This window comes from Hippopotamus amphibius, chromosome 6, assembly GCF_030028045.1.
Source record: "Hippopotamus amphibius kiboko isolate mHipAmp2 chromosome 6, mHipAmp2.hap2, whole genome shotgun sequence".
NCBI classification, from domain to species: domain Eukaryota; kingdom Metazoa; phylum Chordata; class Mammalia; order Artiodactyla; family Hippopotamidae; genus Hippopotamus; species Hippopotamus amphibius.
The window spans coordinates 159,490,123-159,510,867 of record NC_080191.1 but is presented as its reverse complement, the minus strand read 5'-3'; the positions used below and the strand labels follow the sequence as shown (position 1 = coordinate 159,510,867).

The 20,745-nt window shown below is 54.3% G+C and overlaps 2 protein-coding genes and 1 long non-coding RNA gene across 4 annotated transcripts; 1 reads left to right on the top strand and 2 right to left on the bottom strand.

The window, feature by feature from the left end:
* Positions 1-784: 784 nt before the first annotated feature.
* Positions 785-6,308, bottom strand: POLR2H (RNA polymerase II, I and III subunit H). Its single transcript, XM_057738800.1, has 5 exons — positions 4,521-6,308; positions 3,466-3,549; positions 3,289-3,382; positions 2,328-2,411; positions 785-1,158 (listed from the first exon to the last, which is right to left on the bottom strand). Exons 1-5 carry the CDS (start codon positions 4,591-4,593, stop codon positions 1,041-1,043), a joined length of 453 nt encoding a protein of 150 aa, XP_057594783.1. The 5' UTR covers positions 4,594-6,308; the 3' UTR covers positions 785-1,040.
* Positions 6,309-6,394: 86 nt separating this feature from the next.
* On the top strand, positions 6,395-20,448 carry CLCN2 (chloride voltage-gated channel 2). 2 transcript variants are annotated; one of them, XM_057738791.1, is made up of 24 exons: positions 6,395-6,731; positions 8,976-9,132; positions 9,279-9,410; positions 9,740-9,868; positions 9,955-10,088; positions 10,195-10,272; positions 10,363-10,441; positions 10,534-10,659; positions 10,754-10,838; positions 10,929-11,030; positions 11,877-11,961; positions 12,098-12,253; positions 12,638-12,707; positions 12,946-13,056; positions 13,272-13,485; positions 13,809-13,942; positions 14,184-14,356; positions 14,483-14,597; positions 14,804-14,877; positions 15,110-15,178; positions 15,321-15,359; positions 15,535-15,639; positions 19,640-19,726; positions 19,867-20,448. In XM_057738791.1, the coding sequence occupies exons 1-24, from the start codon at positions 6,651-6,653 to the stop codon at positions 20,059-20,061; spliced, it is 2,730 nt and encodes a 909-aa protein (XP_057594774.1). In that variant the 5' UTR covers positions 6,395-6,650; the 3' UTR covers positions 20,062-20,448. The 2 variants fall into 2 exon arrangements, with proteins under 2 accessions (XP_057594774.1, XP_057594776.1); XM_057738793.1 differs by lacking the exon at positions 9,279-9,410 and having other exon boundaries at positions 14,804-14,868; positions 15,116-15,178; positions 19,867-20,327.
* LOC130855331 (uncharacterized) lies at positions 8,089-13,289 on the bottom strand. Its single transcript, XR_009054300.1, has 4 exons — positions 13,026-13,289; positions 10,565-11,074; positions 9,775-9,862; positions 8,089-9,403 (listed from the first exon to the last, which is right to left on the bottom strand). It is a non-coding gene; the product is annotated as an uncharacterized LOC130855331 (long non-coding RNA).
* Positions 20,449-20,745: the final 297 nt, after the last annotated feature.

The following is a 20,745-nucleotide window of genomic DNA, read 5'->3' as shown; positions in this document are numbered from 1 at the left end:
GAGCCAAAAGCACAACACTCTCTTTCCCAGATAGACAATCACACTGGAGGATAAATGTTCGGGATAGTCAGCCAGGACATTGCGATAACCCTGAATCCAGATACCAAAAAATTGTGACAGATCCTATACTGACATGTGATCACCTGGCTATGGGATAGAAACATAACATACCATAGGCAAACTGCAAAAAATGATTTTAAAATAAACGCAAAAAACTTTTTTAAAAAGGAAGGGGACGGAGGACTTCCCTGGTGGCGCAGTGGTTAAGAATCCACCTGCCAATGCAGGGGACACAGGTTTGAGGATCTGCCCTGGTCCGGGAAGATTCTACATGCCGCAGAACAAGTAAGCCTGTGCGCCACAACTACTGAGCCTGTGCTCTAGAGGCCGTGAGCCACAACTACTGAAGCCCAAGTGCCTAGAACCCACGCTCTGCAACAAGAGAAGCCACCGCAATGAGAAGCCCGTGTACCACAACAAAGAATAGCCCCTGCTCGCCACAACTAGAGAAAGCCCACGCAGCAATGAAGACCCAACAGCCAATAAATAAATAAATACATTTATAAAAAAAAAAAAAAAAAAAAGAAGGGGAGGGACTTCCCTGGTGGCACAGTGGATAAGACTCCACACTCCCAACGTAGGGGGCCCAGGTTCAATCTCTGGTCAGGGAACCAGATCCCGCATGCATGCCGCAACTAAGAGTTCACATGCCACAACTAAGGCCCAGCACAACCAAATAAATAAATATTTTTAAAATGTTTAAAAAAAAAAAAAGGGAAGGGGAAAGAGTCTGAAAAAGTAAAGTTTAATTTTAAAAAGTCATATACATAAAACAACTTCTGATTCATTTTAAGCTCTCCCACTGGGTCTTTCACAGGCAAGTCAGTTTCCCATTGAGTCCAAGACCTCCTAAAGATGCACCCACAGTGGACAGAGAGCCAGCCCCGCCTGAACAGGTGAACAACGGCAACTGCTACTCGGGCTTGAACGAACATCCATGACCTGAGTGACTAAGCAGCAAGGTTGGCTCCCTGGGTGGTTCAGAAGGCCAGTTTCTTCATCAGCAGATAAACTCTGGAATCCACTTCAAATCCATGCAGGTTGTTGGCATCACCCTGCAGCCTCATGAGCAGGCCCCCATAGGACACATAGGCAGAGCTGAAACAGAAGACCCAGTCCCATGAGTCTGAGCTCCAGAGCAACTGCTACTCAGTAGCTCTCTATTCCAGCCTAAGAAAAAAAAGACACCCTTCTAGAGTTTTGTCATCAGGAACCAAATTTCAGACAAAGATGAATGCACAGATATGTGCAAGGCAGTTCTTTACATCAGTAAAGGTGGAAAATACTCCATGCCCAGAATAAGGGAAATGGTCAAATCAATTAAGATATATCCATTTACTGAAATGTTACATAGCTATTTAAATGTTTGGGAATAGCTTTAAATTGACAGGAGAAAACATGTTTCACGTAACACTAAACAAAAAGAACAGAACATTGTAACAAACAACATGATCTCAAAGAAAAAAGTACGTAGAAAAAAAGAAACCTAGAACATTCAAGAATGTTTATGTAAAAGAGTCCCTCTGGTTACAGAATTATAGGTGACTTTTTTCCTTCTTCACATTACTTCTCTGCTTTTCAAATTTCTTCCAAAGGGTACATATTGTTTTAATAAGATTTTAAAGAAAAGAAAAAAAATAGCTGGGCAGAGAAACCAGAGAACTAGGGATTGGATTGCAGAGTAGCAAAATACACACACACACACACACACACACACACACACACACACACACAAAACAAAAAAGCCTAGCAGTTTAATCACTTATGCTGCATTTAGCTCTTGGAGAAGTAACCTTCCTTGGCAATTCACACAGCAAGATTACCAGTTTCTCATTTGGACCACCAGGCCCTTAGGTCCTGACACAGGGCAAAGTGAACAGCCTACATTTCAGACTGAAAACTGTTCCCAAAACAGTTTCTTTCTGGGTCCCACCTAAGTCTGAGGTGCTTGGGGAAAGAAACCCAGGAAGCTTGAGCATGGTCCAAATTTTCAGAGCACAGCCCAAATTCTCACAAGAGGGAGGGGGATGGGACTTCCCTGGTGGTCCAGTGGTTAAGATTCCTCACTCCCAATGCAGGGGGTCCAGGTTTGATCCCTGGTCAGCCAACGAGATCCACATGCCACAACTAAGAGTCCACGTGCCACAACTAAAGATCCCACATGCAGCAACAAAGATCCCGTGTGCTGCAACTAAGACCCAGCGCAACCAAATAATTTTTTTAAAGCGGGGGAGGGGAGAGGGCTCTCACAAAACTGTGCAACTTACAGGCGTGTTGCTGCTTCAGTAGAAGTTTCGTCTCCCTCAATCCTGTACACTTTCCCATACATTACATACTCAAATTGGTCAGCCCTGTGGAACAACAGTGGCAGTTATTCTTAAATGTAGTTAACAACAATAAGAGGCCCTTTGAAAATGGTAACTGGTAACTAAGTGCCAGCATCATAACAGCAGGCACTTTCCAAACATGATGTCATTTAGTCCTCACAGCAACCCTGTGAGCTAGGTATGACCATCAGTATTTTACTGATGAGAAAACTAAAGTTGAAAGAGGTTAAGGTTATTAAATAAATAAGTGGTAGAGCTGAGATGTGAATTGAGTGGGGCTCCAAAGCCTTTCTATCACACCAAACTCCCTCCCAAGACACAAGGCCCACAGAGCCTAGGTCATTTCCACCGCCAGTGACAGGGCAAGAGTGGAGATGCAGATGTAGAGAATGGACTTGAGGACACAGGGCTGGGGTGGGGGGGTGGGGGGCAAAGGGGAAGCTGGGATGAAGTGAGAGAGTAGCATAGACATAGATACACTACCAAATGTAAAATAGCTAGTGGGAAGTTGCTGTATAACAAGGGGAGATCAACTCGATGATGGGTCATGCTTTAGAGGGCCAGGACAGGGAGGGTGGCAGGGAGTCACGGGAGGGAGGGGATATGGGGATATATATATAAATATAGCTGATTCACTTTGGTGTACCTCAAAAACTGGTACAAGAGTGTAAAGCAATTATATTCCAATAAACAGCTTAAAAAAAAAAGATACAATCATACTGTAATCATTGCTTTGAATAAACACCCGGATGTTTGAATTCTTAAGTGTAGCAATTTCCTTAAAGTTACACAGACTCTGCTGATAGTTATTTATTTTATGAATTAAGTAATGGTCTTTCTATACCACTTATCTACTTAGTCCTCAGGCATATTTCAAGTACTCCCTTCTCCACTCCCTTACCTGGAAGGCCTATCATCTGTGGGGTTGTATTCACCATCATCCAGAGTTCCATCTTCATACAAGGTACTGGCTATGACCAACCGGAACTTGTCCCCTGAAAATAACAGCAATATCACAGGGGGAAGAACAGCTGAAATGGCAAAAAGCCTCTTGCTGTTGTTTGTGTTCAATACTTACCCAAGTCTACAGGGTAAATCTGAATGTTTACATCTAAGATGAGGTCCATCTTGAAAGATTCACTCTCACAATGCAGTCGAGACACTGGAGGGAAACAGGGAAAGAGTGGCAGAGGTAATTGCCTGGCCCAGGGCAGCCCCTACAGGGGAGGGCAGACCCCTACTTTGGGGTGGGGGGAGGGGGGCTGGATGCAACAGAATATTCCTCTAACCCTATCTGTATCCACTGGCCTCTCATCTTCACTCATAGAAATGCAGGCTCAATCAGAACCACATATGCAAGAAGGAAAGGGGAGACAACCTATGGCAAGTGGACAGAATCCCCAGAAAAGAATCAAAGATCCTCTGGTAACAAATAATATCCAGGTTCTAGGCCTACCTAGGTGATTAAGAAACAACCTGATCTGGGGCAAGTTATTCACTCATCCAAAGCTTTTGTCTTTCTGTGCCAAGCTCTGTGCTAAGGGGATTATCAAGATGTGTAAGAACTGGTGTTTTTCTGGAAGAACATCTCAGTCTCTAGGCAAAGGAAGAGACACCAAGGACAACTATTGATCAACGACAGAATAAAGAGGTGTATACCAAGCAGTCAACTCTAATTCCAAGCGGATTTCATCAAGAGCTAAAGACTCTGAAGGTAATGGGCTCTGAGGTCGGATTATCTGCTGTACATCCTTGGATGGGTTCCTTAGCCTCTCAGAGCAAAATGGGTAAGACACCACCTACCCCATGGAGACTCTTGAAAGGAATAGGTAAGACAAAGTGTGTGTAAAGTGCCCAGTACAGCCTAGCACAGAGTAGGCAGCGATCAGAAAGCTGCCCGGAATTCACCGGCACCAGGAGAAAAGGCCACCCAGGCACCGGGCACACCTTGTGTGAAGGCCAGGAAGAATTCGGAGCCTCCGTTTTCTCATTCATAAAATGTTTCCTGAGAGAGGTCCCTACACCAGGACCTGCCGGTAGCGGCAGGCCATGTGAAATGGGTGGACAAGAGGCCCAGGGGCGTGTCCCCGAGATTAGCCCCTTCCCCCAAACTCCCCCCCAAACCTTACTTACCTCGATCAAACTTTTTGCCCTCCGGGTCAATGTCTTTTACATCAAAAATATCCTCAAACAGGATGCCCGCCATGGTAAGCGGGCCACGAGTAGCAGAGGCGCTGAGCGCGCGACCACGACAACTAGGGGTACGCGAACCCCCTCGCGTGGAGGGAAAGAGAGAAGAGAGGAAATCGCAGCGCTCGGAAGAACAGCAGCCAAGGAATAGAATAACGCATGCGCACAAGCAAGCACTTCCGCCGCGGAGCTCTCGGGGCTTCTTAACTTCCGCCCCGAATGATTGTTTCCCAGAGGCTTCGGTATTAAGGGCGGGTCTCAGGTCCGGTAACTCCGCCCCGGGCGGTGACAAGAAAGGCCCCACCTCCGGTCGAGGTGGCGTCGTGTCCCGCTCTCTCCAGAGACTCTACTGCGCCCTCTTCAGAAGCCGGGTCAGGAAGGCTGGAATGCTTGGGGGCCTACCCCAGCCAGGGACCTTGATCCTTGGCCCAGAGAAGCCCGGCCCGAGCCCTACCCTGCCTGTCCGCGTGCCCGCCGAGGGCACAGTCCGCTCGAAGGGCGAAAGGAGCAGAACCCCGCCCCCCAGGGCGCTGGCCCGGCAGGGCACAATACCCAGCAACCCCCCCACCCCCAAGCTGGCACCCAGGCCTGCCCCGGCCAGCTCGGCCCAGCTGGATGTCACCTGAGCCGGGTCCGTCCAGTTTGGGAATTTGCCATGATGTCACCATGGGGAAGAGGAAAGCCTGCACCGTCCCTTCACCTGATAATGCACCTTCCCCAGCCCTGCTCTCTTCCTTCACACCGCACCCTCAGCATGGCATTAACCCCAAATCACTGCCCTCCTCGAGCACTGCCCCTTAAGCTCGGTTCTGCCCTTTCCCCCACCACGGCCCTCTCCTGGACAAGCTCTCCTACGTGCTCCTTCATCCTGGCGCTGTCCTGTCCTGCGGATACCACCTCTTCCTTTACAGTGCCCCTTCCTCTAGGGTGCCAGCTCACCGCCCCCTTCCTAGCACTGCTCCCTCCTCCTGGGAACCCCCGCTGCCTCCCACGTGCCCCTTCACCCCGGTGCTGCCTCCTCCCGCACACTGCCCGTTTCCTGGGCACTGGCCTCTCCCCTGACCACCTCTGACACTGCCCATCCACCTGTGCTCACCCCACCCATCCCTCCCGGGACCCTTATAGAGAACGCAGAGCCGCAGCGGGCCGTTCCCCTATGGCAGGTAGACGTCAGCAGCTACTCGGGTTTCTCCTTGGGCCCTGCCAGGGAGAAGCGACCTCTGTCCCCTCACGCCCGCCTCCTCCTAGACCTCCCTTCCCTCTGGCCTCGCCCCTTCCCGTTCCCTCCCCACCTACACCCCCCGCACAAGCCGCCCAAGGCCAGGTTGCTCCAAGTGCACCTCCGTAAGGGAGCCGCAAAAAAAGGCAAGGAGAAAGGAAGGGGATGAGAGAGACCGAGGGTCCCAGTTCCAAGCACCCCATTCTGGGCCTAGTGTCTGCCTCCGAGTCCCCCCAGCTGTGTTTCTCACCCCCCGACGGGGCAGAGGGGCCTTGCCAGGCCGGTTTGAGCCGTTGGCCTCTGCGGAGAAGCAAGAAAGGGCGCCGCTCCTGAGCGCTGGGGCCCGAGAGTCTGATTTAGACGGCTCAGCAGCCCCCGGCCCCGGGCCCTACGGAGCCCCGGCGTGTCCAGCCCCGCCCGGCCAGGTGCGGAGAGCCGCAGACCCGGCGCCTCCACGTGCCTGCGGACCCGCCCCCGCCCTGGCCCGTGACGCCGCTCTCAGCCACCGGCCTCCGCTGCGAGGGGCGCGGGCTCGCGCGTTCCAAGCGCCCCCTGCCGCCTCTCCCGAGCCCGGGAGGCGGCCCCAACGCGGACCCCGGCCGGGCTGGGCCGGCTCGCGTGCATGGGCCGGCGGGCGGAGCAGCACGGAGGGCACCGCCCTCGGCCCGCCCGCCGAGGAGGGGACGCGAGCGGGAGGCTACGCCAGCGGCGCCCGGCCGGGGCCCGCCGCACTCTGCACTCGGCCGCTCGGGCTGCCGGGACGGGACGGGTGTGGGCGCGGGCTCCACGGGCCGGGAGTGGAGTCCGGGCCAGAGCCCGAGCCGTGGCGGGAGGCCAGAGAGCTGTGAGCGGAGATGGCGGCGGCGGCGGGGGCGGCGGCGGCGGCGGCGGAGGAAGGGATGGAGCCGCGCGCGCTGCAGTACGAGCAGACCCTGGTAAGTGAAGCCAGCAGAGCCCTGCGGAGTGTGCTCCTGGACCGCTGCTTCTGGTTACCCGTGGAAGCACGAGGACCGGGGGCCTACCCTAACCCCGCCCCAGCCCTCTGAGGTGGGGAAACTGAGGCACGAGAGCCTGGAGGGCTAAAGAGTGGAAAGATGCATGCAGGTTTCCGGATGAGGCAGGGGGCCTGCAGAGGACAAGGACTTCGGGTGCTTGTCCCAGGTGTCCTTCCCTTTACTACCCCCCAAGCAACGGTTTCTTTGCGGATCCCCACCACCACCTGGATACAAGTCTCAGCACCCCACTACCCCTTCCCAGCACTACTCACATCCTTCAACTTTCTACACTGTATCTCCACCATCCAAGACATTCCTTCTGCCTCCACCATGTGCATGGCACTGTACTAGAAAGATGATCAGACCCAAATCTAGCCCTGGCCCTTACTCCTGGGGGCTGGCAACCCAGCATTGGCGGGAACCCCTCAATCGATTCTCTGGTAAAATATGGCCTGCCACCCTGGGGACAGGAGCTTTACAGGAGGATGGGTCAAGCAGGAATGGGTGTGGGAATCGGGACCTTTGTCCATACTGACTCTGAGTGTCCAGGCCCCCCCCCCCACTCCAGAGCTGTCCCTCAATGTCATTAGAAGCAGGGGTCCTGGGGATCTGAGCTGACTCACAGCCACCACTGTAACTTAGTGTTTGAGAAACTCTTTGCTTCTGCTTGTGTCACTGGGGTGGGGGACCCAAACCCTAGGGAAGGGAGTGGGCCCTGTAGCTCCTTGTTATCAGTGTGGGCTGGAATTTGCCCAGGAAGGAGGCAGGGAAGGAACTTCTCCAGGAGGAGGGGGCCTGAGCTGTATCTGAGGCTGGGAGGTGCCCAGTTACAAGAAAGAGTGACTGGATGAAACAGGATGACGGGGAGAGGTGGCAAAGGTGGGGGTGGAGTAAGGGTAGAGAGTAAGCCTTTGCATAAGGTGGGACATGGCTGTTAATCTGCATGGGCCAAGAATGGGGCATTGGTCTAGGAAGTCAGGCACCAGCCACCTCACCATCTCCTTCACCTGGTCTCTGTCTCTGGAACAAATTCTCAGGGTCAAGCTCTCTCCCTGGGCACTCTCTGCTCCAGCCTCTCCCCCTTGTCCTTCTGATCCCTTTGTCTTTCTCTCACACACTCACCTCCCCCTCCTACGCTGTCTGCCTCTTTATACTCTGCTCTCTCTCTTTTCCTCCTCCCTTCTTCCCTTCTGGTCTCCTTTCTCTTCTCTGCCTCTTCTCCTGGCCTCTCTTTTCCCCCTTTCTCCTATCTCTGGTTCCCTCTTCTCCCTTTCTTGCTCCCGCGCTCACTCTCTCTCTCTCTCTCTCTCTCTCTCTGTGTCTCTATCTTTCCCTCCCTCCACACTCCCCCCAGCCCCAACAGGAGCCCTTTGTGTCCCGAAGCTCTGCGGGTGGCAGCCGGAATCTACTCCTCCCCACCCCCCAACACACGCCCAGCTTGGCAGGTCTAGCCACTGCTCGGCCACTCTCCCGTCCCATCACCCCAGCGTCCACAGTCACAGCCCAGCCATCAGCTTCTGCTGTCCCCCAACCCACCAGTGGTCTCAGGGCAACTCCCGAGTGGCCACCAAGCACTCTATACCCACCCAGAGAGACTTTCCACTCCCAGCTGGGCTGGCAGGCTTGTGGGGGGTGGGGGTGGAGACTAGGGACAAGGGGATTAGGGTGGGTGGGAGGGGTGCAGCTGAGTCGGTCACAGGCCAGAGGCCCAGCAGGAACGTGATAAGGATTGGGGCCCCGCCTGCTCCTAGGCCCAACACAGCTGCCCCCAGTTCCATGAGGCCCTTATTGTTACCCATGTGCCCTTGACCATCCCTTATTCTCTGACCTTCCTTCCTCCCACGTGCAGACTGCCTTAGGTTTTTCCGTCTTTTCCTCCTCTGGGGCCTTTCCTCCCACTCCTCTGTGCTGCCCGCCTCCCCAGGCTTGTGAGAAGAGGACTGATTATTCTGCCACCCCCAGAACGGTGTCCCTGTGCCTTGGCTGTCCCCACCACTCAGGCCAGGACAGCCCCCGCCATCTGCAGTGTGCACTGTTCCCACACCTCAAGCCAGAGTGGGACGTGTGGGTTCCAGCAGGGGTATATAATGTGGGGGCTGGGAGAAGGGGGGTTGAGGCTCCAGGAGCCCTCCCTGCATCCCATTCTGTCCATGTCTGCTAACCCCCATCTCCCTTATTGCTCAGATGTATGGCCGGTATACGCAGGACCTTGGGGCCTTTGCCAAAGAGGAAGCTGCTCGGATCCGTCTGGGAGGGCCCGAGCCCTGGAGGGGTCCGCCTTCCCCTCGGGCTCCCGCAGAGCTCCTAGAATACGGACAGAGCAGATGTGCCAGATGCCGCAGTGAGACCTGGGTTGGGGCAGGGGACTTGGCTGTGCTGTGCTGAGGGGGTCAAAGACCATTACAGCTGCCCGTGAGGGGGAGGAGGGGGGACAGGAGTAGGAGCACTTTGGTGCCAAGCTCCCCTTCTTCCCTTCCCTGCTCCTAGTCTGTACCGTGCACTGCCATAAGTTCCTAGTGTCCAGGGTTGGTGAAGACTGGATCTTCCTGGTCCTGCTGGGGCTCCTCATGGCACTGGTCAGCTGGGCCATGGACTATGCCATCGCTGCCTGTCTGCAGGGTGAGGAAAAGGGCTGGGGAGAACCAGCCTGCTTCCTCCATGCCACACTTGTCCACTGACCACATCCCCTGGCCAAGCGAACTGCCCCATCTTCAGGCATAATCACTGCCCCTCCCATAGACCACACCTTCTTGCCGCCCCATCTAACCGACACGCTTACCTAGAGTGATCTTTGTCTCAGTGAATGCCTTCTGGCCCCCACTCCCACCCCTTGTGCCCAGGCTCTGTGCGGTGTTTGCTGGGACAGCTTGTCACCCCAGGGTGTGCAGCGGCCAGGTGGGGACTGGGTGTGCACATCAGAGCTCCCGTGGCACATCCTCTCCCCACAGCTCAGCAGTGGATGTCCCGAGGCTTGAACACTAACCTCTTACTCCAGTATCTGGCCTGGGTCACCTACCCAGTCGTCCTCATCACTTTCTCCGCTGGATTCACACAGATCCTGGCTCCTCAGGCTGTTGGTACAATAGGAGAGAAAGGGAGGGCAGAGATGGGACCTCCTGAAACAGGCATATCAAATGACTCTCCTGGGATTGTGCCTCTCCAGGCTCTGGCATCCCTGAGATGAAGACCATCTTGCGGGGAGTGGTGCTGAAGGAATACCTCACCCTCAAGACCCTCGTAGCTAAGGTCATCGGGCTGACCTGTGCTCTTGGCAGTGGAATGCCCCTTGGCAAAGAGGTGAGTGCAGGCTGGGGAATGAAGGAGTCCCTCCCAGTGAAGGAAGAAGCCAGGCCAAGGTCAGGGTGTGCTCCTTCCCCACTCACCACCTGCCCCCACCACCCAGGGTCCTTTTGTGCATATCGCAAGCATGTGTGCCGCCCTCCTCAGCAAGTTCCTCTCCCTGTTTGGGGGCATCTATGAGGTAAGGGGGATCTTGGGGGAAGGCAGAGGGGAGGGGTGGGCTGCTGAGCCCATGCTGTGGCCTGATTCCCCTTCCCAACGCTCTCGCCAGAACGAATCCCGAAACACAGAGATGCTGGCCGCCGCCTGTGCCGTGGGAGTGGGCTGCTGCTTTGCGGCACCCATTGGAGGTGGGCAGTCAGGTCAGCCCCAACTCTGCCCTTGGGTCTGAGACTGTAGGCCAGGCCCAGGCCTCAAGGGGCACTCTCCCTGCCCCCCGCAGGTGTGCTGTTCAGCATCGAGGTCACCTCTACCTTCTTTGCGGTGCGGAACTACTGGCGGGGCTTCTTTGCTGCCACCTTCAGTGCCTTCATCTTCCGGGTCTTGGCAGTCTGGAACCGTGATGAAGGTGGGGGAACCTGGGGCATGAGGGGGGCCCTGAATGACTCTGATGGGGACCTCAAGGCTACACCCACCTCTCTCTGCTCTCTGCTTCCCTTCAGAGACCATTACGGCTCTCTTCAAAACCCGGTTCCGGCTTGACTTCCCCTTCGACCTCCAGGAGCTGCCAGCCTTCGCTGTCATTGGGTGAGGAGCTGAGGGAGCTGAGGCGGGTCAGAGAGGAGGAGGGAAGAGAGGGAAGACCCCCTTTTCCCTGGGTGCTTCTTCCCTCTCCAGTATTGCAAGTGGCTTCGGGGGAGCACTCTTTGTCTACCTGAACCGGAAGATAGTCCAGGTGATGCGGAAGCAGAAGACCATCAACCGTTTCCTCATGAAGAAGTGAGTTGATTCTGGGCCACTTTGGGTTGTGTGAGGGTCATGGCCTGGTTGGGGGGGGGGGGGGCGGGGGGAGGGTGACAGGTGAGAAGGCAAATAGTGGCCCCGTCAAAAACAAGCACTCCATTGAAAAAATCAGCCAGTGGTGTTTTCCAGGCTGATTGAACATTTTGATTTTTATTTGAATTACCTGAAAATTGGCACTTTTGAATTTTTAGTCCATGGCAGAGGGCATTTTGGATCAAAGACTAAGGCTTCCTCTAGGCCCTAGGCCTGGCCCAGATAGCAGTGCTCCCTGGAGAATGTTTGAGTCTTAGCTCTTCCCCCGTGGAGCACAGCTCTCTCCATTGTGACCCTGAGGATTGGGACTGGGGAGGCCTGAGACATGACTTCTGTTGGGACTGACGTCCTTCAGGAAAAGGGCAACCAACTTAACCTGCTTCCTTTGGCACCTTTGGTCAACTTCATGATTGACCCCAACTTCCTCCAACACTGACCTTCACTCTTAAGTCACCTCAGAGAGACAGAGGCAGAAACTTGAGGGTAAGGGGAGGAGTGGTAGTTCAGAGGTATCCGAAGAGGGCTGGGGGGATGGATTTTCTGCTGCTGCTACCCACTTCGGGAGGCGGGAGGCAACAGAAAGGCATTTGGGCTCAGTAAAACCCTGGATGGCCATCGCCCTCAGAGCCATCATATCATGAACGGCAAAGGGGACCTTCTCTCAGAACTGTGTGCTTTTATGTAAGAGCCAAGGCTCTGCTGTGACCTCAGTCCTGAGGTATGTGAGGGCACCCAAGCCTATCACCAGTCTGCAGTAGGTGCTTGATGCTGTGGAACCTACATCTCTAGACGCCTGCTCTTCCCGGCTCTGGTGACCCTGCTCATCTCTACTCTGACCTTCCCCCCTGGCTTTGGACAGTTCATGGCCGGACAGGTAACCCCAGGCAGAACAGGAACTTGTACTTTCTCTTGGGATGCATCCCTTCTAAAGCCATAGCCCCTGCTCTCCTGTAGGCCCCTTCCCTTCATCCTGTCTGTCCCCCAGCCTGAGGGACCCTGTTCACCTATAGCTCTCACAGAAAGAGACGCTGGTCACCCTGTTTGACAACCGGACGTGGGTCCGCCAGGGTCTGATGGAGGAACTAGAGCCACCCGGAACCTCACAGGCCTGGAACCCACCACGTGCCAACGTCTTCCTCACCCTGGTCATCTTCATTCTCATGAAGGTGGGGCTCCTTACATATGTATAGTATAGCCAGCATAGGCTTACTAGGTGTCCGGCGCTGTTCTGAGCACTTTCCATATATTAACTCCTTTCAGCCTCACATTAATGCTATGAGAAAGGTACTGTTAGCACCCCTGTTTTAAAGATGGAAAGTCGAGGCACAAAGAGGTTAAGTAACTGGCCCAAAGTCACACAGCTAGATGGCAGAGTGAGGATTTTAACCCAAGCCACCTGGCTCCTGCGTCCTTCCCCTTTCCTTCACCTTTGGAGGATTCTGAGATAGCTGGGACGTTTGTGCCTGACTGATAAGCAAGGTAGGCTTCTGGGGTGGAGCTAGGGGCCGCCTGGGGCGCCTCTACCTGCCTGAACGACCTCCTGCCTGCAGTTCTGGATGTCTGCACTGGCCACCACCATCCCAGTGCCCTGCGGGGCCTTCATGCCTGTCTTTGTCATTGGTGAGTCCTCAGCTACCTGTTCCCCCAGCCTGCACCTTCTGGCCACCCCCTGGCCATCCCCTCTCTGCCTGGGAGCGGGTTTTGGGCCAGCCCCAGTCCCAGCCCCCACCCCTGCAGGGCAGTCCCCTGCACTGAATGACCCACTGGCCCCCTCCCCTCCCCTCTGATCCTCTCTCTTCCTAGCGTCCCTGCCCTCCCCCTCCACTACCTGTTTCTCTTCCCACCCCCCTCCCTGAAGGAGCAGCATTTGGGCGTCTGGTAGGCGAAAGCATGGCTGCCTGGTTCCCAGACGGAATTCACACAGACGGCAGCACTTACCGGATTGTGCCTGGAGGCTATGCGGTGGTGGGTGAGTGCTCCAAGCGCCTGTCTTGGAGAGCCCTTGCCTGGGCCACAGGGCCTGAGGCTCTGGCGCTGCCTGCTGGCAGAAACCAGGCTTCCTCAGATGCAGAAGCCCACTCCCCAGGATTGTACTGGGCAGCCCTGAGGGTCCCTCCAGGACTGGGGGGGTGGGGCCACCTGGGGCCTGGGCACCCTGAGGAGACGGAGGGTGGCTGTGCCCAGGGGCGGCTGCGCTGGCAGGAGCAGTGACGCACACAGTGTCCACCGCCGTGATCGTGTTCGAGCTCACAGGCCAGATCGCCCACATCCTGCCCGTCATGATCGCCGTCATCCTGGCCAACGCCGTCGCCCAGAGCCTACAGCCCTCCCTCTATGACAGCATCATCCGAATCAAGAAACTGCCCTATCTGCCTGAGTTGGGCTGGGGCCGCCACCAGTACGGAGGACTGGGTGACAAGGGGGGTGCGGGTGGGGGCAGAAGGCATCCTAGGACTCCCTCACACCCACCTCCAGCAAGGTCCTCAGCCGGTGAGGCTGGGAGACCAGTCACCCTGCTCTCTCCTGGTCAGAACTGCCCTTGTCCACTCCCTGGGGGAGCCATGGCTGACCCACCCGATCAGAACGAAGCCAGTGGGTACTCCTTGGCCCTTAGCCCTTGTCCCCATAGTCTCTGGGGCCTTCCTCATGGCCCTGGGATAGTAGTGCTCCAGGCTACCCTCCCCATGTGGATGCAAACCAAGTGCCTCTCTCTGCCCTCAGGCAGTACCGGGTGCGAGTGGAGGACATCATGGTGCGGGATGTTCCCCACGTGGCCCTCAGCTGTACCTTCCGGGACCTGCGGTTGGCACTACACAGGACCAAGGGCCGCATGCTGGCCCTAGTAGAATCCCCTGGTGAGACCTGGAGGGGGCCCACGTGCTAGGGTCATCTATCAGGGTCATCTCCCATGGTCACTGCTCAGGAGGGGGGAGGGGCAGGAGCTCAGGACCAGTCTCCTTGGTTCCAAAGGCAGTAAGCTAGCAAACCCACAGGGTTTCCCACTGTGTCCAAGGCCCCTCACTGGGTGTGAGAGAAGGCTGGGGGGGTAGGAGGGCCGCACCCCCAGCTCCTGAGTCCTCCCCCTGCTCTATCCAGAGTCCATGATCCTCCTGGGTTCCATCGAGCGCTCACAGGTGGTGGCACTGCTGGCAGCTCAGCTGAGCCCAGCTCGCCGGCGGCAGTACATGCAGGAGCGTCGAGCTGCTCAGGCCTCTTCACCCTCAGACCAGGAGAGTCCCCCTGGCCATGAGACCTCCGTCCGCTTCCAGGTGAGGGGAAAAGCCCCATGGCAGGGACACCCAGGCTTCCTAAATATCATTGTGTAGGCTGTTTGGAAGGGCGACATAGAAGTGGTCTGAGGCCATGGGCTCCCCAACCCCTCCCTGCCTGTGCAGGTGAACACAGAGGACTCGGGCTTCCCTGCAGCCCGAGGGGAGACTCACAAGCCCCTGAAGCCTGCTCTCAAGAGGGGGCCCAGCAACACCACCAACCTGAAGGAGAGTCCCACAGGTGAGCCCATCTGCTAGCATGATGGAGCCAGAGACCAGCCCCAAAGACCCACTAAGGTCCCTGCCCAACCTTTTTACTGGAGCACATCCCAGCTCCAGACGGGCCAGGAGTAGAACCCAGACGCCTCTCCCTTGTGCTCCTCACCTCTCCTGGTCCTCTCCAGCAAAGATGACATTGCCCTCAGGGCCTTGTGTTTGGAAACGCAGGGAACATGGAGCAGGCAGGCATCGCCCTCAGAAGCCTCTTCTGTGGCAGTCCACCCCCCGAGCCTGCTTCCGAGGTGAGTGGTTAGAGCCTCCCCTTCTGGCTTTTTCTCTCCAGCTTCCTCTCTGATGCTGAGACCACCTCTCCGTTAACCCTGCAGTGCCTGCCTCCGTTCTCCCTGTCCTCCTGCCCTCCTGGAAGTCAGTTGTCCCTGCAGTGTGCCCTTCCTCCCAGCCCCACCACTTTCCCTCACTTCCCTCCTCCCTATAACATCAACTCCTCTTCTCCCTGGTTTGGCTCTAACAAAGTTGGAGAAGTCGGAAAAGTCGGAAAAATGTGACAAGCGCAAGCTGAAGCGGGTCCGAATTTCCTTGGCGGTAAGTGCTCCCTTTCTTCCTGCAGCTCCGGAGCACTAGACAGGGAGGGCCAGGGTCTAGGCGGGGTAAGCTTCCCCTGAGCTGGGGAGATACACTACCTCCCCCGAGCCCCTAGCTGCCAACCTTCCTTCCTCTCTCCTAGAGCAACTCAGACCTGGAAGGCGAGATGACTCCTGAGGAGGTAAGGTGTGACTGGACTCTGGACTCTGTTTCTTCCTGGGTGTGTTCAGTCATCATCTTGGCTGCTGTCCCTATGGGAGGGACCACAGGGTAGAAAACGGGGCAGGCCAACTTTGAGGGAGGTGAGAGCAGCTGTTGGCGCTTTCTCCCTAACCCTCCTGGCCATGTCCCCTCAGATTCTGGAGTGGGAGGAGCGGCAACTAGATGAACCTGTCAACTTCAGTGACTGCAAAATTGACCCTGCCCCCTTCCAGCTGGTGGAGCGGACCTCTTTGCACAAGGTAGGACCAGAGGCTTGGGGCCACCTGGGCTCTCAGGAGCACAGGGTGAGGATCTCAGTCCTCCCACAAGTTGGGACTCAAGCCAGTGGGGAAAAAGGAGACAGTAGAGAGTGGGCTCTGTGCTGAGATGTTTTTCAAACACATTGCTTCAAATGATGGGAGGCCAGGAGCCAGGGCGCCTTAGCCTCTTCCTGCCTATGGTGGAGCCAGGCATCATTTTTCCTCTGCTTAGCCGTGCCCCTAGGGAACTCTGGACCAAAGCAGCAACAAAGACAGGGCTGGAGCTGGGTGGAAGCCAGAAGGCCTCTGACCTTCTAGGGTCAGAGCTAGGCAGGAGGCTGCCAGCGCCTGACAAGGCTGATACACCCACACTGAAAAAAATGGGTGAGAAACAGTCAGGATAAAAAAAATCTAATAAAAAGGCGAACAAACATCCAAGTAGGAGTGGGGACACTGCAGAGAAGAGATAAACAAAGATGAGAAGTGCCTAGTGGGGAGCTTGGAATGTCAGACCCCAGAAAGTCTGACTTAATGTAGGCCAAAGGAAAACTGGTAGGGACACAGGAAGAAAGCTCAGCAGAAGGGCAAGACGGCCTGCATAAGTGGAGAGAAAACTGGAGTACAGATAGGTTGGTGGTGGGTAAGGCTGACACTAACAGAGAGTGGGAGCTCTCTTTGCAAGACTGCCCTGGGCCCCACAGGATGGGGCAGCCAGCATCATTGGGCACCTTCAGGCCCCTAAGTGCAGGCAGAGAGTCCAGGCACACCCAGCAGGCTGCTAGGGCAGAAACCGGGGGCGGGGGGGGGGGGGGGTTAGCTAAATTGTTGACAGATTTAACGTACAAGCCTGTGAGGCATGGGAGAAGAGGAGAAATACTCCCAAGGTCTGCAGCATGGGCAGCTAGCTTACACACAAACTGTGCCCAAGAGCCAGCCTAGCGCAGACAAGCAGGGGCTAGGGCAGGATGAACAGGGGGCAAAAACAAAAAAGCAAAAGGTAATAAAGGAACTTGTAAGCCTTTGGGTAAAGACCTTGGATCAAAATGAGTGGGGAACTACAATGCAATTGCAAGAAAAAAAGAAGATGGGCCTGTGAATAATACATTTGGCTTGTATGTAAAGCCTTTCTTCCCAAGACCTCTCAAGCTCTCCCATCATATTACCTAACCCTCAGACGTCGCACAATGATGATGATAACGCTGGCGTCTTCAGTGCCTGCTCCATGCCAGGCAGCAGGCGAAGCTCTTCACATGTCTAACCCTCACAATCACCCTGTAAGATGGGTGTTGTGATATTCTAGTTTTTATATTCTAGTGTTTATGAGAATGTTGAGATTCGGAGAGATTAAGCGGATGGCCCCAGGTCACACAGCTAGTAAGTAGCAGAACTAGGCCTGGAATCCAAGATGGTCTGACCCAAAAGCCTGTGGATTTAACCATTTCGATACATGGGGAAACTGAGGCAGTGAGGAGGTCACCTGCCCGAGTCAATATAGCAGAGCCAGTCCCAGAGGCCAGATTTCCTGGCCCCAGTCCCAGGATTCTTTTGGAAGGCTACACTGTCCCTCTCCCTGTCAATTCACTGTTCCCGAGCCCAAGAAGTACAGGCCCTCCAATGGGCTCCCTGGTGTCTAATTAAATTAAAATAAAAAAGAACAAAGTAGGTGTTTGTTACAAACTTAAAAATCGGAGGAAGAAAAGAAGCCTTTGAGGAACCAACTAACAAAAGTACAAAGAATTGACAGTGATAAGAACATACAAGATGAGAATTCAAAATGTCCTTGTAGGCCTGAGGAGTCAGTGAGTAGCATCCCAGTGACGTCCAGGAAAGGAACATGCAGAGGGGAGAGGACTACATGGGAGGCTATTTAGAAACCTGTGCAACTGGACGTCCCCGTACTAGCAGAGTGCCTCATTCACTCAGGGCCACCTGCAGAGCAGCAGTGTGTGGAGGGGAGAAGCTAGAGGGCCAACAGGAGGCCAGTGGGTTGAACCCGAAACCTTGTCACATTTCTTAGCCTCTGTGCTTCACTTTCCTTATCTGTAAAGTGGGATCATTGTGCCAACATAGCGCTTTCTGAGGATTAAAGTTGATAACACGTGAAGCACTTAGAACAGTGCCCAGCACATAGTAAGTATTCAATATATGTTAGGAATTACTGCTACTACTTACACTGAGAGGCAAACAACAGGAGACTTTAAAAGATAGTGTCGTGAGGGAAGGGTTGAAGTGTGGAAGACATAGATGTTCTCAGAAAAGGATGAGTGATTGAGGCTGGAAGCTGGGGTGCCTGGCAGCATCTGAGGCTGGAAAGACAGGCTGAGGTAGGTTTGGGAAGGGCCTTAATGGGCCATTCTGGGGAGTCTGGGGTCTAACTCAAGTTTGGGAAAGCTCTTAGGAGGGCAGAGCCAAGTTGGAGAGAGAAGGGAGGCAGAAAGCAGAGCCCACTAAGATGTTGTAGCCCTGTTGTGGTGAGGATGGTGAGAGGGTTGGGGAGAATGGCCAGCATGATCAGAAAGTCAATCAGTAAGGCTTAGTGGGACAAGTGGTTTGCAAATCTAAAAAGCATATTGTCTGCCAGAAGCTCACGCTGATTAGGATTATGGAGAACAGAAAATCAAGGGAAACTATTTAATAGGATCCTTGGGAGAAGATGAGAGGGGTTATTAAACCATAAGAAGGCCAGGCTAAGGGATTATTGAAACAGGAAATATTATAACGATATGTTTCCCTTCTGAAGTCAGATGAAGAAATTAAAGATAACTTGTAGCAGTTAGGATTCAAGTTAGATATGTAGAGGAACTTGCTAACCACATGGCAGTTATGACATAGGCATGGAAGAAGCACAGAAAAGCATACTGTAATGTCTTAAATGGAGAAAGTTAGGAAAGTTCTGGAAGTCCTTTCCTAAAGAATTTAGCCCTGTATATGAGACGTTTTTAAAGTGTTAAGATGATTACAGTGAATTCTGAGTAAGTGGTACTCAAGAAGCTGGGCTATTAATGCCCTTTTTTATTCAAATGTTAAGCCAAAATGCTTACAAGTAAACTCAAAACCGTGTGATAAATGATAGCGCAAAAATTCTAGGAACTGCTGAGTCAGTAGGGTGTTTTTCAAGACATCTGGCCCAAGAAAATCCACTTAGAGCACAAGGGGAACTGCCTGACAATTTCTGAACCCTTGGTGATTACATTTGAAAGCTTGGCGGGGGGCGGGGCACGACTGTTGTCCCCCTGGACTGTAAGCTACATCTCAAAAGGACCCAGGATGCTACCTGGGCCCCAGAAAAGGCAAACTATGAGAGATGTAGCATGCTGCAGGCCAAGATTGGAGGGGTACCAGACTGGCCAGCCAACGCGATGGGAAGCGTGTGTCAGCCGCGGAGGTGAGTTAGAGGTAGAGGATTCACGGCCAGTACCCCTAAGGAGGAGTGGGGTGCATGGAACTTCAGTCCATGACTAATTGGACAGCTGCACTGGATGACTGGGGCTGTGCTGCCTCCTTCTATAGTATGATGAAAAGTGAGCGGGGCTTGCAAGGCTACTTCTTACCTATGACCTTAAACAACTCACTTCAGCTCCAAGCCTCATGCTGCCTCTCCTGTAGAACAGGTATCATACTTACTTCTCAGGACACTACTGAAATTAAACGCTAATGTAGGAAATACCTAGCCTCGTGCCTGGCCAGTCAACTGATGTCATATTTCAACAGTTGTTCTCTCCTCTGTCCTCCTTTCTAACATGGGATGAAGAAGCCTTCCTCTGTCCCTTGCTGCATGAATGTAAGCAACATAATGATTCCCACTATCAAATTTCTGAGGCCTGGTTACAGAAACATTCTTATTATTATTCTTTTTCCTCCAGTGGTCCTGTCCCCTTCCCCTCACCATTCATCCTCACCCCTTCTACTGCCCACTACCACCTTTTTCTGGGTCCCTCTGGCCTATAATCTAGAGCTTTCTCACATATCCAGTCCAATGTGTTTTCTCCCCACCCCGCAGACTCACACCATCTTCTCACTGCTGGGAGTGGACCATGCTTATGTCACCAGTATTGGCAGACTCATTGGAATTGTCACCCTAAAGGAGGTGAGATTATAGTGGCTGTCAAAGCCACTTCCACTTCCAAAAAAGCTCAGAAGCGTATGTCCAACCCACCTGGGGCAGTGCTGGGGAGGGTCTGAGTAGGGAGCTCCAAGTCCACACATCTGACCCTCTCACCTTTCTAGCTCCGGAAGGCTATCGAGGGCTCTGTCACAGCACAGGGTGTGAAAGTCCGGCCGCCCCTTGCCAGCTTCCGTGACAGTGCCACCAGCAGCAGTGACACAGAGACCACTGAGGTGCATGCACTCTGGGGGCCCCGCTCCCGCCACGGCCTCCCCCGGGAGGGCAGCCCTTCTGACAGCGACGACAAGTGCCAGTGATCCCCCTCAAGGGGTGGCTGGGATGGCTGTGGCCCTGGCTGTCAGCCCAGATCCCGCAGCTCTCCTGTTCCTTCTACCTTGGGAAAGCAGGAACTCCAGCCCCACTTCCACACCTGGGGTGCTAGCTTCTCCCGGCTCATCCTACCTGAAATCTGACCCAGTGCCCACCTGCAGCAAGTGTTCCAAGAGCAGGAAGGTCAGCACTGCCCTGGCAGGATGGGGTGGGTTCGCTTCTTGACCCCTGCTCCCTCTTTGAGGGGGGAAGGGGTAGAACTAAGATGGGTTTATACTGGAACCTCCAATGACCAGATGTATATAGAGATTTACAAAGATTTTTATATTAATTTAATAAAACAAATTCTTAAATAGAACAAAATAAACACCTAATGAGCCACTTATATATAGAATGCCTATGCCCATCCGCTCTGTTCTTACCTGGGGCCCTCTCACCTGCCAAAGCCTACAAGGCTCCAAATTCAGCAGCCACCCACACCCCACACAGCCATAAAACTCCAGAACCCGCTGCTGTGGAATGCAGGGTCCGCAGAGGCCGCCACCACTTGCTCATCAGCATCCTGGCTGGGGCGCAGCCCCCAGTAAGGTAGCTTTGGCCTTTTGTTCAGCCAAGAAAGGCACTACCCTCTTTCCTCCCCAAGGAGAGACACTCCCTCATGACTGTCACTC

Coding starts and splice junctions, on each gene's coding strand:
- CLCN2 (XM_057738791.1), top strand. CDS start 6,651: ATGGCGGCGGCGGCGGGGGCGGCGGCGGCGGCGGCGGAGGAAGGGATG. Junction 13,057..13,271: donor TGGAGGCTATGCGGTGGTGG/GTGAGTGCTCCA, acceptor GGCTGTGCCCAG/GGGCGGCTGCGCTGGCAGGA. Junction 14,598..14,803: donor CCTGAAGGAGAGTCCCACAG/GTGAGCCCATCT, acceptor TTGGAAACGCAG/GGAACATGGAGCAGGCAGGC.
- POLR2H (XM_057738800.1), bottom strand. CDS start 4,593: ATGGCGGGCATCCTGTTTGAGGATATTTTTGATGTAAAAGACATTGAC. Junction 3,550..4,520: donor GGGCAAAAAGTTTGATCGAG/GTAAGTAAGGTT, acceptor GTTTCCCTCCAG/TGTCTCGACTGCATTGTGAG. Junction 1,159..2,327: donor ACTGAAGCAGCAACACGCCT/GTAAGTTGCACA, acceptor CTTCTGTTTCAG/CTCTGCCTATGTGTCCTATG.